This window comes from Mycteria americana, chromosome 3, assembly GCF_035582795.1.
Source record: "Mycteria americana isolate JAX WOST 10 ecotype Jacksonville Zoo and Gardens chromosome 3, USCA_MyAme_1.0, whole genome shotgun sequence".
Classification (NCBI taxonomy): Eukaryota; Metazoa; Chordata; class Aves; order Ciconiiformes; family Ciconiidae; genus Mycteria; species Mycteria americana.
In genome coordinates, this window is record NC_134367.1 from 36,529,048 (window position 1) to 36,542,807 (window position 13,760).

At 35.5% G+C, this 13,760-nt stretch overlaps 1 protein-coding gene across 4 annotated transcripts in view; it reads left to right on the forward strand.

Moving 5' to 3' along the window:
* Window positions 1-8,396, forward strand: part of MYO6 (myosin VI) — a 115,522-nt gene extending 107,126 nt beyond the window's left edge. For 3 of the 4 annotated variants that reach the window (XM_075498231.1, XM_075498229.1, XM_075498232.1), the window contains exons 31-33: window positions 1,824-1,850; window positions 4,070-4,288; window positions 5,694-8,396. In XM_075498231.1, coding sequence (XP_075354346.1) covers window positions 1,824-1,850; window positions 4,070-4,288; window positions 5,694-5,893 — 446 coding nt within the window. In that variant the 3' untranslated portion in view covers window positions 5,894-8,396. The remainder of the gene's footprint in view (window positions 1-1,823; window positions 1,851-4,069; window positions 4,289-5,693) is intronic. The other variant, XM_075498230.1, reaches the window with a different exon arrangement.
* The last annotated feature ends 5,364 nt before the right edge of the window (window positions 8,397-13,760 follow it).

Genomic DNA, 13,760 nt, shown 5'->3' on the forward strand with positions numbered 1-13,760 from the left:
TATATTTCAGGTTACATTCTCTCTTTAAAAATTCTGTGAGTGTTGATATTGCAATTTTTGATTATGGGATGACAAATTCTGCGTAGTCCCTGCTTTCTTATTAGGCTGTCATTCTGATGATTTCGCAGATGGATGTTTATTGTCAAAGCAATGCACTGAGAATAAGTGACTGCCTTTTAAATTCAACAGGAAGGTGTAGGAGTTACATGTTTAGCACTGCCAGACTTGAACATTAGGTGCCCAGTTTCTGGAGTGGTATTTACAGAGTGGATTGTTACTCTTTCCCTGGCACCCCACTGCCAAGTCCAGTGATCGTCTGTTATAAAAGGAATCTAAGAAATGAACAGCATCACAGCAAATGGATATAATAATTTAGTCAGATCTTTCCTGCTGTCTTCTGGTTCCATGATCCTTGTGTTCCTGGCCACACAGTTAATGGGAGAGGCAGAGGAAAGGGAAGATGGGGAGAAGATGCTCTCCCCAAAGTCCCGTTAGCCTGGGATTAGGGCATTGTCCTGGGACTTGGGGGATACAGATCCCAGGGGATACAGGTGCCCTACCTACTCTCAGTGTTAGTCCTTATACAAAGGTGTCTCCTTCCCCTTGATTCATTTACTGAGTTATGCATTGCTTGAGCATTACCTGAGAATTTGAGCTTTTCAGGGAACTTTGGTATGGATATATGGCAGGTGAAACCTGGACCCCTAGAAAAGATGTTATCAAAGAATGGGTCCTTGTGGCCATGCCTAGTAACATGGTTTTCAGTGCTTAAGAAAGCTTATGACTGAAACAGCAGGAAAAGGCATTTGAAGCACTTCTGCAAAGTCGTAAGTTGCTTTGAATTTGAGCTTGCAAATTCTATCTGGAGCTAAATGGGTAAAATAAATATTCATGCACAGTATTGCTGATGGGAAGTATCAAAGAGCAGGAAATCTTTGGATTTGTGCAAATAAAGCTTGGAATATTCATGATCTCATCACATTTAGTTAGGCGTTTACAGCATTCTTTTCAATGTTTTTCATTGCATTTTTTTACTTCTTGAAAGATGGCTTCATATTTCTGAAGAAAAGTTAGAACATTGCAGTTCAGAAGAAAGTCATTGATAGTGACCTTTAGAGACGCTCGTTAATGTCAGAAGTAATTCCTCCTATTGCAAATAATTATACTACATGGGCAATTCACATCTATATATTGTAATGATCTGAGAATGTAGTAAGAAGGAACTCTGATTTCTTAGATATTTAAGCTAGAAGTCTTTCAGGTGTCAGTGGATGTGTGCTTCAAATGATGTAGTTTCTTCTTTCTGTCTTTTCACTGATGTCATATAATTTTACAGGTGTCCTTTAATTAAATTCATACATTCAGTAAAGAAACTAAACACTGGTTTGTGTATTATAATTGGAATAGGCAGATTTGGTATTAATAGAGGTCTGGAAATTTTTTCCTAGCAGAAATGTCAAACTTTAAAAGTACTATGTTAATTAACTAGCAGATTTGTTACAGCAATCTGTGCTTAACATGTATACAACTGAGGTTTTGTGACAGGCATCGCAAATCATTGAAGTAATCAATTTCAAAATTAAATCCTGATGAAAGTAGAAGCAGTTGGAAATCTATGAAACTTGAGGAAAGGAGACATTTTATGTATGTCAGGGAACAGAAAATGAATAGAAATACTTAGCTCAACATCTGTGTTTATTTTGTAACTAGAATTTCCATTTGTCTATCATCAGCATTGGTGAAAAATGTTGAGGTAATGAAACTATAACTTATAAAGGATCAGCACTCTTACGTTTTGTTCAACGTGTAATATTTGTTCACAGATTTTGCACCATTTTTGAGCAACTCACGTAAGTGGGGAGACGGCTATTTAAGTTAACTTTGAAGAATAGGAACACTTGAGAGCTCTATACTAACATTAATTAATCCAGTGTTTTGCTACACATATACATAGAATTTAATTGTTCAAAAAAATTCTATTTTACAATTTGGCAACGTTATTCAACTGATGGTAATTATATGTTACTCCAGTAATTTATGAATGTACTTTACTGCTTATCTTCATGAGATCCTACCCCTTTGAGCAGTCATGGGAAGGGAGAATGAAATAACCTTTTTATGTTGGTTATTTGAAGCTGCAACCTCCTATTCCACCCCCCCCACCCCCCCCCCCAAGAAATACTGTGCTTGTTCTAAGATTTTTTTTACTGTCTGCACATGTTTTTTTGTTGTAGCAAAACTCTGGAACTAACTTAATATAATAGCTATTTTCCTAGCACACAAACTAACGTTCAGGTGATGGTTTCTTTTCAATAAAGAACTACAATTCTGTAGCACTGAAAAGTAGAGGCTATACCGGCTGCTTAGCATTCCTGTCCTCTAGATTTCCTCTTGGATTTAGGTGTGCATAGGGGTAGAAATAAGCCTTAGCAGTGCAAAAAGTGTTTGACAATACTGAAGCACTGATCTGCTGTGATAGGTGTTCAGACAATTTGCAGAAGATAGAATTAATTTCCTATAAACTGTAGACTATGTCTCCCTGTAAAATACATGCTTTATCAGAGTTGATGTATAAAAGTACCATTCACCTATTAAAATCTGTTTTGTTTTTCTTCTCTTTGTTTATGTAGACATGGGAAAAAAAATTGGGGGGTATGATTTGTATAGTACATAAAATTTTTTTAAGATTCTGCTCTTCACTTTTAGAAGAACTATTTTTGCTTGAATCTAAGTGGAAGAAATTTCAAGGTGCAGCTGCTAGTCTATTAGTGTTGCTCATAACTGTAAAAATACATTATTAGAAGTGATTGTAATTTTTCATTTTATTAAATTTTAGCTCAAAAATTAGCTTTGCTGCTTAATAGACAATGGACAAAAAAGGAATTCACTTTTAATTATTCCCTTTATGCTGAAACATGGAACCATTAATACCAATTTTCTTTTGTAGAAATGGCATAGATTCAGAATTTCTTAAACAGGGTATTTGTAACAGTGATATTGTAAACTACTAAAACAAGATCAGTAATAAACTTTTGCAGGAGGAAGTTATTAAAGGAAAGGATCTTGCTTGTAATAGTATTTACTATTTAAAACTGATTATGATAGTATATACATAACATTAAGAAGGTCGATCAGTTGATGAGTTAACATAGGGAGTATTTGCTTTTATTAGAAAGAAAGTTTCCCTCCGAAGTCTGAAATGTGTGGGACTCTGAGGGAGTCCAAAAATGCACATGGGAAATGTTTACCAAAAATATATATGAAGCTTTAAAAGATTTCATATAACTCTGTCTCCTCTAGAAGTTTGGTCTGTTGATCTTAATGGTCTGAAATAAACAATTTCTTTTAAAAAGAAAGCAGCCAGAGAGTAGTTCTAATGGTGGAGTTTAGTACACAGAAATCTAGGCAGAAAGTTACGTTTGGTGGCAGCTTTGTAATAAGCAGTATTTGTTGTCAGCATTTCTATTAACAAATCAGTCATTTCTAACAGCATTACACACCCTTCTCTGTTGACTGTCAAAAATCTTCAAGTGGTGCTTTGTATTTTTGTAACTGAAAATGCTTCTTTGCACTGTGACCTTGATTTACAAAGAGATGGACTGAACTTGAGCAGTTACTGATTAATGTTTCTGGTGGGTAAGAAATTTTATATGGGAAGTTTTACCTTAAATATTGATTTAAAGCAGAATGTGTTATTCTACTCACTTTGCTTTGTCTAAACATACCCGATGCCACTGAGCAATCTAGTATTACCTATAGATACAATAGTTAACATGAGCCTTTCCTCACCAGTGTTTTAGATGTAGTGATTAAAAGGATGCACATTATATGAGATGGGAGTGCTTTTTAGGTTTGATGAGACTTCAGATGATCTTGTATTCAGAGAGAATCTCTCAGGTTTTGGGGGGTTTGGTTTGGTTTTTGGGGTTTTTGGTTGGTTGGTTGGGTTTTGTTGTTTTTTTCTTTTTTTTCTTTTTACTTTGCTGATTAATCAAGCAAGTCATAATAAGGCTTTCTTGTTTTCTGTTTTTCTGTTTGCTTGGTTTTTGGGGTTTTTTTTGTATGATAGCTCAACAGAACCCGACAACCCAGCTACCAGCCAGACAACAAGAGATTGAAATAAACAGACAACAGCGTTACTTCCGCATTCCCTTCATCCGTCCTGCGGACCAATACAAAGATCCCCAAAACAAGAAGAAGGGTTGGTGGTATGCACATTTTGATGGGCCATGGATTGCTCGACAAATGGAACTTCATCCTGACAAGGCACCCATTCTTCTTGTAGCGGGTTAGTAGCGGGTTGAAAGCAAAATTCAAATGTTGAAAAGGTTCAGAGTTGATAACTTACTTTAGAAAAGGAGGCTGATGATACAAGTTTCCCAAGTTGTAGCCTCTTTTTTTCATCAACAGTTCTTGTCTGGGCAGAATTTGAGGGTTTGGGACTGCTGTTGATGGTAGCCAAATGTTACGGAATATCATTTGGAGATGTAACTTGTCATGTGTTTTACTTGTACATGTAGTTTAATCTGGGAAATCCAAATGTAAATGGTTTTTTTTACTGAGTGTGCTCAGATTATTCACTGAACTGGAGACAGCATGAAGATAAAACATCACAATTTATCTGGGAAAGTTCTACTCATTGTATTGGCTTTTAGTTAGCTTTGAAAAATTACAGCAGTTTGTATGAAAACAATTTGCGCATATGATATATTGTCTTTCCATAGTGTGGTGCTATTAGCAAACTGATGCTTTTACCATATTTATGCTGCCTAGGATGGGAGAATGGCTTTTTAATCTTAAACATTTAAAATAAAAACTAAATGTGGCAATGGATAGGTAGAGATTTATCTGGTAATGAAATGTATCCTCCTTTTCTGGAGGATAATGAAAGGGGGAGAAAACAGTGGAGAAATGCTGTTTACGGTTCTGTGTTTTGAGTTTTTGTATTTAACTTGAGGACTGAGGAAAAGGCCATAACCAATTTGTTTAGCTTCAGAGTGATGCTTTACTAGCAACAAAAGTTCCTTTGTTTTCTGCTAATGATTTTTAATAGAATTCCTTGTACCAACTGTTGCCTTGTTCAGTGTCAAAGCCCATAGCTAAAAGTAGCATTGCTGTCATGAATACCACGTTCAATGGATTGCCTATTAAAAATAAGATTAAAATATAGCAAGTGAGCTACACCTGTGTCAGTCCCATTTGGTAAACACTGTTTGTTTAGCATGGCAGGCTGACAGATTAAGATTACTGGCTACTTGATCAAAAGTCTCGAGTTCTTAGTCGTTTTGCTACATTTAAACAAGTTAAATAATAACAGCAGTTCACTGTAAAACTGTGTAAAACTGAAAGTATGTGTAAAACAAATGCAGTTGTCATCCCTTAGTGGATTTCAGGAGAATATATCAAGTTGCTGATCTCTTCGGCTTCTTTCCTTTGTTCCATTTTGCTCGCTTTTTAAGCACCATGTTGTCAGTTGCAGCATCTGTTACTAGTTTATTCTGATACCCTTTTCTGTTGGGGGGGGGGGAGCGGGGGGGGATCTGTGTCCAAGGACTGATTTCCCCATAAGCTCTGAAGTCCAGAGCTTGAGAGAGGAAATCTAATTAACAAAGATCTAATCTTTGTTACTGGGACCTTTGAATGATGTAAAAAGCTTTATAAAGATTTTTTCTTTTTTCCCTTTACCATTTCAGGTAAGGACGATATGGATATGTGTGAGCTTAATCTTGAAGAGACTGGCTTAACTCGAAAGCGAGGTGCTGAAATTTTGCCGAGACAGTTTGAAGAGATTTGGGAGCGCTGTGGAGGTATCCAGTATCTTCAAAATGCAATTGAAAGCAGACAAGCTCGTCCTACATATGCTACAGCTATGCTGCAGAACCTATTGAAATAAATAGTCATTTTGCACAGTAGCGTTCGAAATGAGAACCCTTGCCTGTGATACAAAGGGAAGAGTTCCTCTGTGCAACAGAGGACGTAAACATTCTATAATCATATTAGAGATGTTTAATATAAAGTGAACAGATTTTATTAATCATGTGGTTTGTTAATTTGTACTTTATGATGTTTAATTTGTGTAGTGAACTTTACTAGGTATGAGGACCTTGAAGAAATTTCAGTCAGTGTAGTTTGTTGCATTTTGTTTATATGTTGCATTTTCTTTAACAGTTTCTGTTATAACTCTTAACACTTTTAAGCAATCTGTCTATACTTGGGTACATATTACAAAGAGCTGCATTGCAACCACCTTTTTATAAAAGCTCCTCTTTAAAACACTGAATAGTTGGCTTCAAGTGGAGGCCTAGTAAAGAGCATATGCTGTTTCTAATAACTGGAATTGTGAGGCCTTAGCTTTGACTTCTGTTCTGGAGAAGTTGGAGTATACTTTTATATAATCTGAGGCATTTTATGTCCTGATTTGAAAACTGCTTAGTGTCTGTATTTACTGACTTTTTCAGAAACTGATGGGAAATCCTCCTAAACTTGGGACCCATAAATTGCTATTTAATGCATTCTCTGTCTTGGTTTAAGAGAAATGGTTTTCTGTACATTCTGAGAAGAGTATTCGTATATGTCAATAGTGTATAATATTAGAGGTACTCAAGAATGTACTGCTCATTAGGGCTTATACCACTTCTCTCTTAGTTTTTTTCTTTTTTCTCTTTAAGTACAAATTTCCTTTAGACTTTTTGTTTCTGACCAAATTTCCATTAGGAATTCTTGGACAGTTTGTTTATCCAGGTAGTATAATTTCAATATATTATGCAAAAGTGTCCAAGACTTATATCTGGAGGCATATGAGATTAAGGATAGCATAAGGGAAATACACTCAGCTTTTTGGTGGCAGTATAATTTAACTGAATATTGAGACCTGAGCCTCAGACATCCTGTTTATTTTAATTGTAACAAGATGCAAAAGGTCTGTACCTTTTGTTAGATTGTATAAAAATTTGATCCAATAACACAATGCATCATCTTAATCCTATGTGCTGATGAAATAGAATCATAGAAGAGAATCATAGAATTGTTTAGGTTGGAAAAGACCTTTAAGATCATCAAGCCCAACTGTTAACCTAACACTACCAAGACCACCACTATACCATGTCCCTAAGCACCTCATCCAATCGTCTTTTACATACCTCCAGGGATGGCGACTCAACCACTTCCCTGGGCAGCCTGTTCCAATGCTTGACAACCCTTTCAGTGAAGAAAAATTTCCTAATATCCAACCTAAACCGCCCCTGGCGCAACTTGAGGTCATTTCCTCTTGTCCTATGGTTTGTTACCTGGGAGAAGAGACTGACACCCACCTCACTGCACCCTCCTTTCAGGTAGTTGTGGAGAGCGATAAGGTCTCCCATCAGCCTCCTTTTCTCCAGGCTATAATTTTTAGTATACTGGAATATCATAGTGATTCAGACACTGAGCTTTGTCTTAATCTCCTCTGTCAAGTTTCATAGCTTGTACAGTTCCCTTATTAGTTTGTTTTGGGAGTTTTTGTGGGTGGGAATTATTGTTTTCATACAGTTTTCAGATGCTGCTTGTTCACTTATGTGAACATTGTTTCACTATGCTGGCCATTATTTCAACAAATTAAACTTAATTATTATCTCTCCTATGGGAATTCAAAATATAAGTAGCTTGATGTCCAATTACTTATTCAATCTGATTTAAAAATGAAGACTTGCTCTATGAATTGTCAGAGTTTGCTTACACTATAAAATAATTTCCTCACTGTTTACTCAGTTTGAAACCTCTTGGAAACTTTAGTTTTTAAATGCATAACTGTACTTAATTAATAACTTTCAAGAGGTACATTTCTGTAGCACAGAGAAAGCTCACAATGTGTACATTCTTGCTGACCTTAGATTGTGCTTGCGTGCCACAGTCTGCTTGTTGCTGTAAATGCACTCCTTACTGTAATACATGTGGAGACGTTTGAGTAGTACATTAACTCTGTGTAAATCTACTGCATCACGGAATCTCAGTGTCCACTGCATACCCACTCTACTTTTTGGTCCTGTGATTGCAAACAAGAAAATGTTTTCATTTTACCCAAACAAATTCTTTACTGAAGCAGTAATTTTTGGCTGGAAGATGAAAGTGCATCAGACTGCTGGCTAGCAAGTTGTGTACAAACCTGTATAGTGTTGCATGATTTTAAAGGTGCTGCTTATGAAATTTAGATTACTGGGTTAGTGTGTTACTGAATTGGAACCAAAGTTTCAGAACTTCCAGTCTCCAGAAACTTAGCACTGCAAGAAGCTATGATCGTTCATGCGATACAAGGAAGAAAAATCACTGAACTGACAGGGCTGAGGTGCCCTACCCTGTATTTATTACTATCTAGATTTAAATTCCTGACTTAACACATTCAGTCTCAGTTCATGTGTATATATATATATATATATATATATGAATATATATATATATATATATGAATATATATATATATATATATAAAAATGGATCTTATGAGACTGAACATAGTAAGCAAAGAACCTCAATACTTAAGTGTGTGCGTGTGTATGTATATACACATATATATGCGTAAATATTTTAGTAGATATATGTGTAAACGTACTTGTGGGGAACTTAAAATAAATAAAATTGTTAACTGAATTTTTCCAGTCTGTTCCTTTGATTATGTCAGGATTTCCTTGACTGGCATCAGAAAGAAAATTTATTTTTCAGAATGGGGTCTATGGGAATTCTTGTTAACTAAATGACTAACAAATCTGAGCTATCAGGAAAATAAAATTGACTTCGAAATAGTGGAAGAGGAACTGGTGGCTGGATGTTCTCGAATGAGGTGTTCCCACCTCTCTGCATTGCTCCAGCAGTATGCCTGAGGCAAGCAGAAGATGCATTCCAAAAATCAGGGTGATATTTTTTTTTCTTTTCTTCTTCTTCTCTGCACCAAAAATAGCATCTGCTTTTAGTTTTACTGATCTTCTTGTGCAACAAAATTAATTTTCAATTCATTTCAGATTTGTTTTGGTTTTTTTACGTCAGGCAATATTCAACTGCTTACTGATTGTTTCTGTTGTCCCATCTACTGTGTCAGATAATTATACTGTTGGTTGATTTGGAGAGGAAATTAAAAAAGGGGGGAGGAGGTTGATCTGTAGGATTGTAGTATTACCTCATGCCCTTCTGATCTACGGTTATAGAGAAAAATGTAATTTGGTTTTTAAGCAAAATGATGAGGTAAAAATGTTGGCTTGGCTCTGTGTGTTTGATTTTTAAGAAAAAAAATCTTCCTGCCTCTCAGTGAAGTTCTCCATTATAGTCGAGATCTTCTGCATGAAACACTCCAGAAAACAAAGGGGAGGAAGAGAATCACCATGCCAGCGTACATTCCTGACTAAGTGTATGACCAGGTCATGACCATATTCCTGACCAGGAATATGAGTTGTCTAGAGAATGCTACTTCAAGGATCACAAGGTCATTAAATACTTGTCTTTCATCCACTGATAAGGTTGTTTTTCTTTACCTAGTTGAATCCTTTGGGTTTTTCTCCAAAATCTTTATTTAAAGTATTTAAATGACCTCCTGCCTAATACTGTACTAAAAATAAATAAAAAAAATAAATACATTCCATGTTGAAATCTCAGTTGTATCTCTCTTACCATTTTGTCTTTTAAAGATTTAAAGTATAATGAATAAGGGTAAATTAAGTTATGAGAAGGATAAAAGGATTTCTGTGCTGGAACTGCCTAATGCTTTTCTATCAGATGTTTATGGTGCTTAAAGCTACTCTAGTAAAGATTTTGTCTTTACTTTCTAAGATAAGTGTTCCTCTAAAATAACATTCTAATATTAAGAAATTTTGATTTTGTTATCTCTAAGTCTCATACCTCATTTCTCAATATTTGTTGAAACAAGAATCTTTTTATTACTATTTTTTAACCTTTATTGCTATCACTTCCAACGTATTAATCATTTGCTATGCTGTGTACTCTTTGCATCTTTTTCATCAGTGACTAGTGAAACCACTTCTGATGCTTCAAGTTTGTATGCTGCAGGAAAAGCTTTATGGTTGGGGTGGGGGTGTGGTGTTGCTTTTGTGTTTTTGGTTTTTTTTTTGTTTTGTTTGTTTGTTTTAAAAGTGTTATCAGACTTTCCTATCTTAAGGGCCAAATCAAAGTGGTATTTTTTTAATTTAAGAAGATTGAAGTAATTCAGACAGTGACATCTAGGAGATGTAATTTTTGTTTCGCTTTCCTTATGGCTTTCATTTCCAACTGCAGCTTTACATCAGTTTTAAAATAATGTGATGCGTCTTAGCTCACACTAAGACACAATTAATCTCACAATTAAATACCAATTCAATTCCCTGTGAAATTTTCAAGTAAATAGTTTTATTATATTTTATTGAAATACAAAAGGCTTACATCCCGCAAATATATTTGGTAATTAATAATTGAGAGTGATAAATACAGTCATGAATAATCATTATTAAAATACACATTTTAAAATTACTTCTTTTTTAATCTGACTAGTGATAATGAGTATGAAGTGAAATACACTAAACACATACAAAAATACATTTGTAATGGAAAGAAATGGAATGCTTTCAGCATTCTTAATGCATTCTTAACTTACATGAGCAGTAGTGAAAAGCTAACATTTGTTGGCAGGGATGGCTTCCAGTGCCCTGCAGGAAGTATTTTTAAAGTAGAGTTTTATTCTGAAGTGTTACTGTGTAAAACCACATCTTAGGTTTCTTTTTTATTTTTTTTTCTAATTAAGTAAAGTAAGTAAAAATACTATTTCAGCTGTAGAAACTCAACCTTGTATTCTTGGTGCATTGCCTTCATTTGTACACAATCACCAGTTTTGGTGTTTTTGCAGGCAAATCTGTCTGTGCAGTTAATCGTTTGGAATTTGTAAACAGTTCTTTTGAGCGTACGTAATAAGGTAAACTAGAGGTCAGTCTTTGCTGTGGTAACTGTGTGGTGCGAAGTAAAAAGGATTGTCACTAAAATCAGCTACTCTCCTGAATGTGTGACAGTTTCATATCTGAATGAGGAGCTGTTATCCAGTAGAGTCATGAACTTTGTAGAAGCTCAGTTTGAGCTGTAAGTACAACTTCTGGTATGCACCAAGCAGCAAACAGTGCCTGAATATTATACAACACTGGTGCAGCATATAAATATATATATATACTCAAGAAAAAGATGTTCAAGGTAAAGTAATGCTCATATGTGAATCAGGATTGTGGATCCACAGAGCATAAATTACTAAGCCTATAAAATACTTCATGGCCACCCATTGTCTGCTTATATTTCTTCTACAAAAACTAATAGTAACCTCTCAAAATTATTTGTGTGTATATTGAGTTTCAAGCGTACATGCTTATGTGCGACTCCGTAATCTACTTGCTACTGAGAGGGTGCTAGTGAATATAAATCTCATGTTCTGAAAAGATGAAACTGCAGGTATTGTGCCTCAGCAAAATGTTTGAAGTCTCAGGATAAGACAGTTTAACTGTCACCAGAAATTAAGCAGTGAAGTGTGTATGTACATATGTATACATAATGTGTTTATTAACAGAATAATAGGATTCTGATGTTCATTGAAACCATTAAAAAAATAATCCCAACTTCTGTGTGATTTGCAATGTGAGCATTGTAGGGAGAAAATGAACAAGTTGCCAAACACTTTTAATGTGGTCTTTGGTCAATGACAGCTCTTATTTCCGTGTTTTCCACTTACATTAGTGTAGGTAAAGAAGGTTAATAAAAGGGTATAGAAATGCGGTAAAGTTTCATTGACATTTTTACCAGAATGGTTGTGACATACAGTATTGAAAAAAGTCCCTTCTCGGCAAAATCTGTTTCTAGCACTCGGCTCTTAAAAATACAGTTAAGATGTGTAAGCGCTGAATGCTTAATGCACGCACCTTAACACTGGTGACTTCTTACTAGACAAATTTTAGACATGGTCAAATAGTTGGTTAACTTGGTCATGTTGTTTTTCTTTAATAAAACAATTTGTTTAATATGTGCTGATTTTAGAGCTAAAATGTTGTATCTTTAGGAATCCTTGAATTTTTTTTCACATGCATAATCAACCTGAAGTCCAGTCTTGAATAATGCAGACCTTCTTTTTTGAGTACCTGTAAGAGAAATTCTCATAAGATATTTGAAAAGCATTTTTGAATTTGAAAATGTATTATTTATCTACTGTTAATAGGCAAGATCTCACTAAAATCTGTTGAGATAATCTCCAGTTCATTGTAAAGAGAACTGAGTTAATCCTGAAGTTATTTTACACACTAAGTCGTTGAACTCAGAGTAAAATTACTATTTTTCCTCCCTGGTATAACAATGCTGTGCTTCTGTATGAAATAACAAACAAGTACCACCAATATCATCATAATCTGAAGAACATATTTTTGACTGTAAAATAATTAGAATGCAGTGTGCTACAAAAGCAGCAGTATCTAAACTATCTAAAAGATTCACAGTTACAGCAGACCTGGGATAAAATAGTCTTTGGGACGTGCAGCTTCTATGCATTGTTTTAACTGTAAGAGCGGCAACTGTGCCATGCAAACTTCTGAATTTGTAAAACCTGACGCCTGGTATTCTCGGACTAAGAGCACAGCACTTCTGTCTCTGTATGGTATTTTAGGTCGTCTTTCCCCCGTGATTCTGGTAACGAAACACTACATTTCTGATATTGGTGGGGGAGCTCTAACAGGCTAGCTTGTATTGTTTTAATCCAAAATACTGTTTGCTTGATGATCCAAGTGACTGACACGAGGATGAAACAAATGGCAGTCTTTGTTTTCTCCTCAAATTTAATTTCAGTCATCTTTCTTGGTGGCTGAGAGTCAGTTTTTCAGAGGATCGTGCTATATGTCAGTTGCTGGTTTTGATGAGCAACAAATCATGTATTTTATACATTTCTTAATGGAGAATCTTTAATGACTTTTAGGCTTCATCTGAATTACATCAAATGAAGCGGTCTTTGTCCGTGCCAGTTAGATTCAGCATTATGAAACAAATTATTCTACCGTCCTCTTATCCAGTCCTTTATTTCCAATGCTTCTGGGCTATTTTGTGTCAAATATTTCTGGATCCTCTAAGGTTTTATCTAAGTTTGTTAAAACTGATTTTCTGTGGTATGTGTTGCAGCACAGTTCTTTTGCAAGCTTAGAAAAGTTTCTGAAATCTCTTTGGCTGAGATCCTTTTTCTTTTCAAGGGTTAGATCCATTACTGAATTTTACCAGATAACGTCTGGAAAAAGAAGCCTACTCCCCCATGCCCATATACGAGCACAGATAAATGACAAGTTTCTAGAATAGCATCCATTAGATCAACTGAAAAATAATAGACTTTACAGACAGCTTGACATAAGACCCTTACAGCTGAAAAGCAATGCGCTTTATTTCTCAGAACCTTTTTCACTGAACAGAGAGCGTCCAGCACAGTCACTAATAGGGACAGCGGATATTACAAGAGAAAAGTTGCATTTTGAATGAGGTGATGTCTTCGGCTTTCATCGCAGAGGAGCAGAGAGCACACGTGTAGGTGAGGAAGGCAGCAGAGACTCAGATCAGCAGGATCATTTTAGAGAACTTTGGCATGTTTGACTCTCAACCATAGCAGGCCAACTGGATGTGGACTTGTTGGCCTTATGTCTTGGTCTGAACGAGCTGATCCACTTGAATGTGTGAATTCTAGCTCATTGTCACGTTCTGCTTTGGCCCAAAGAAAGATGACTCTCTCAGTAATTTTATTCCTT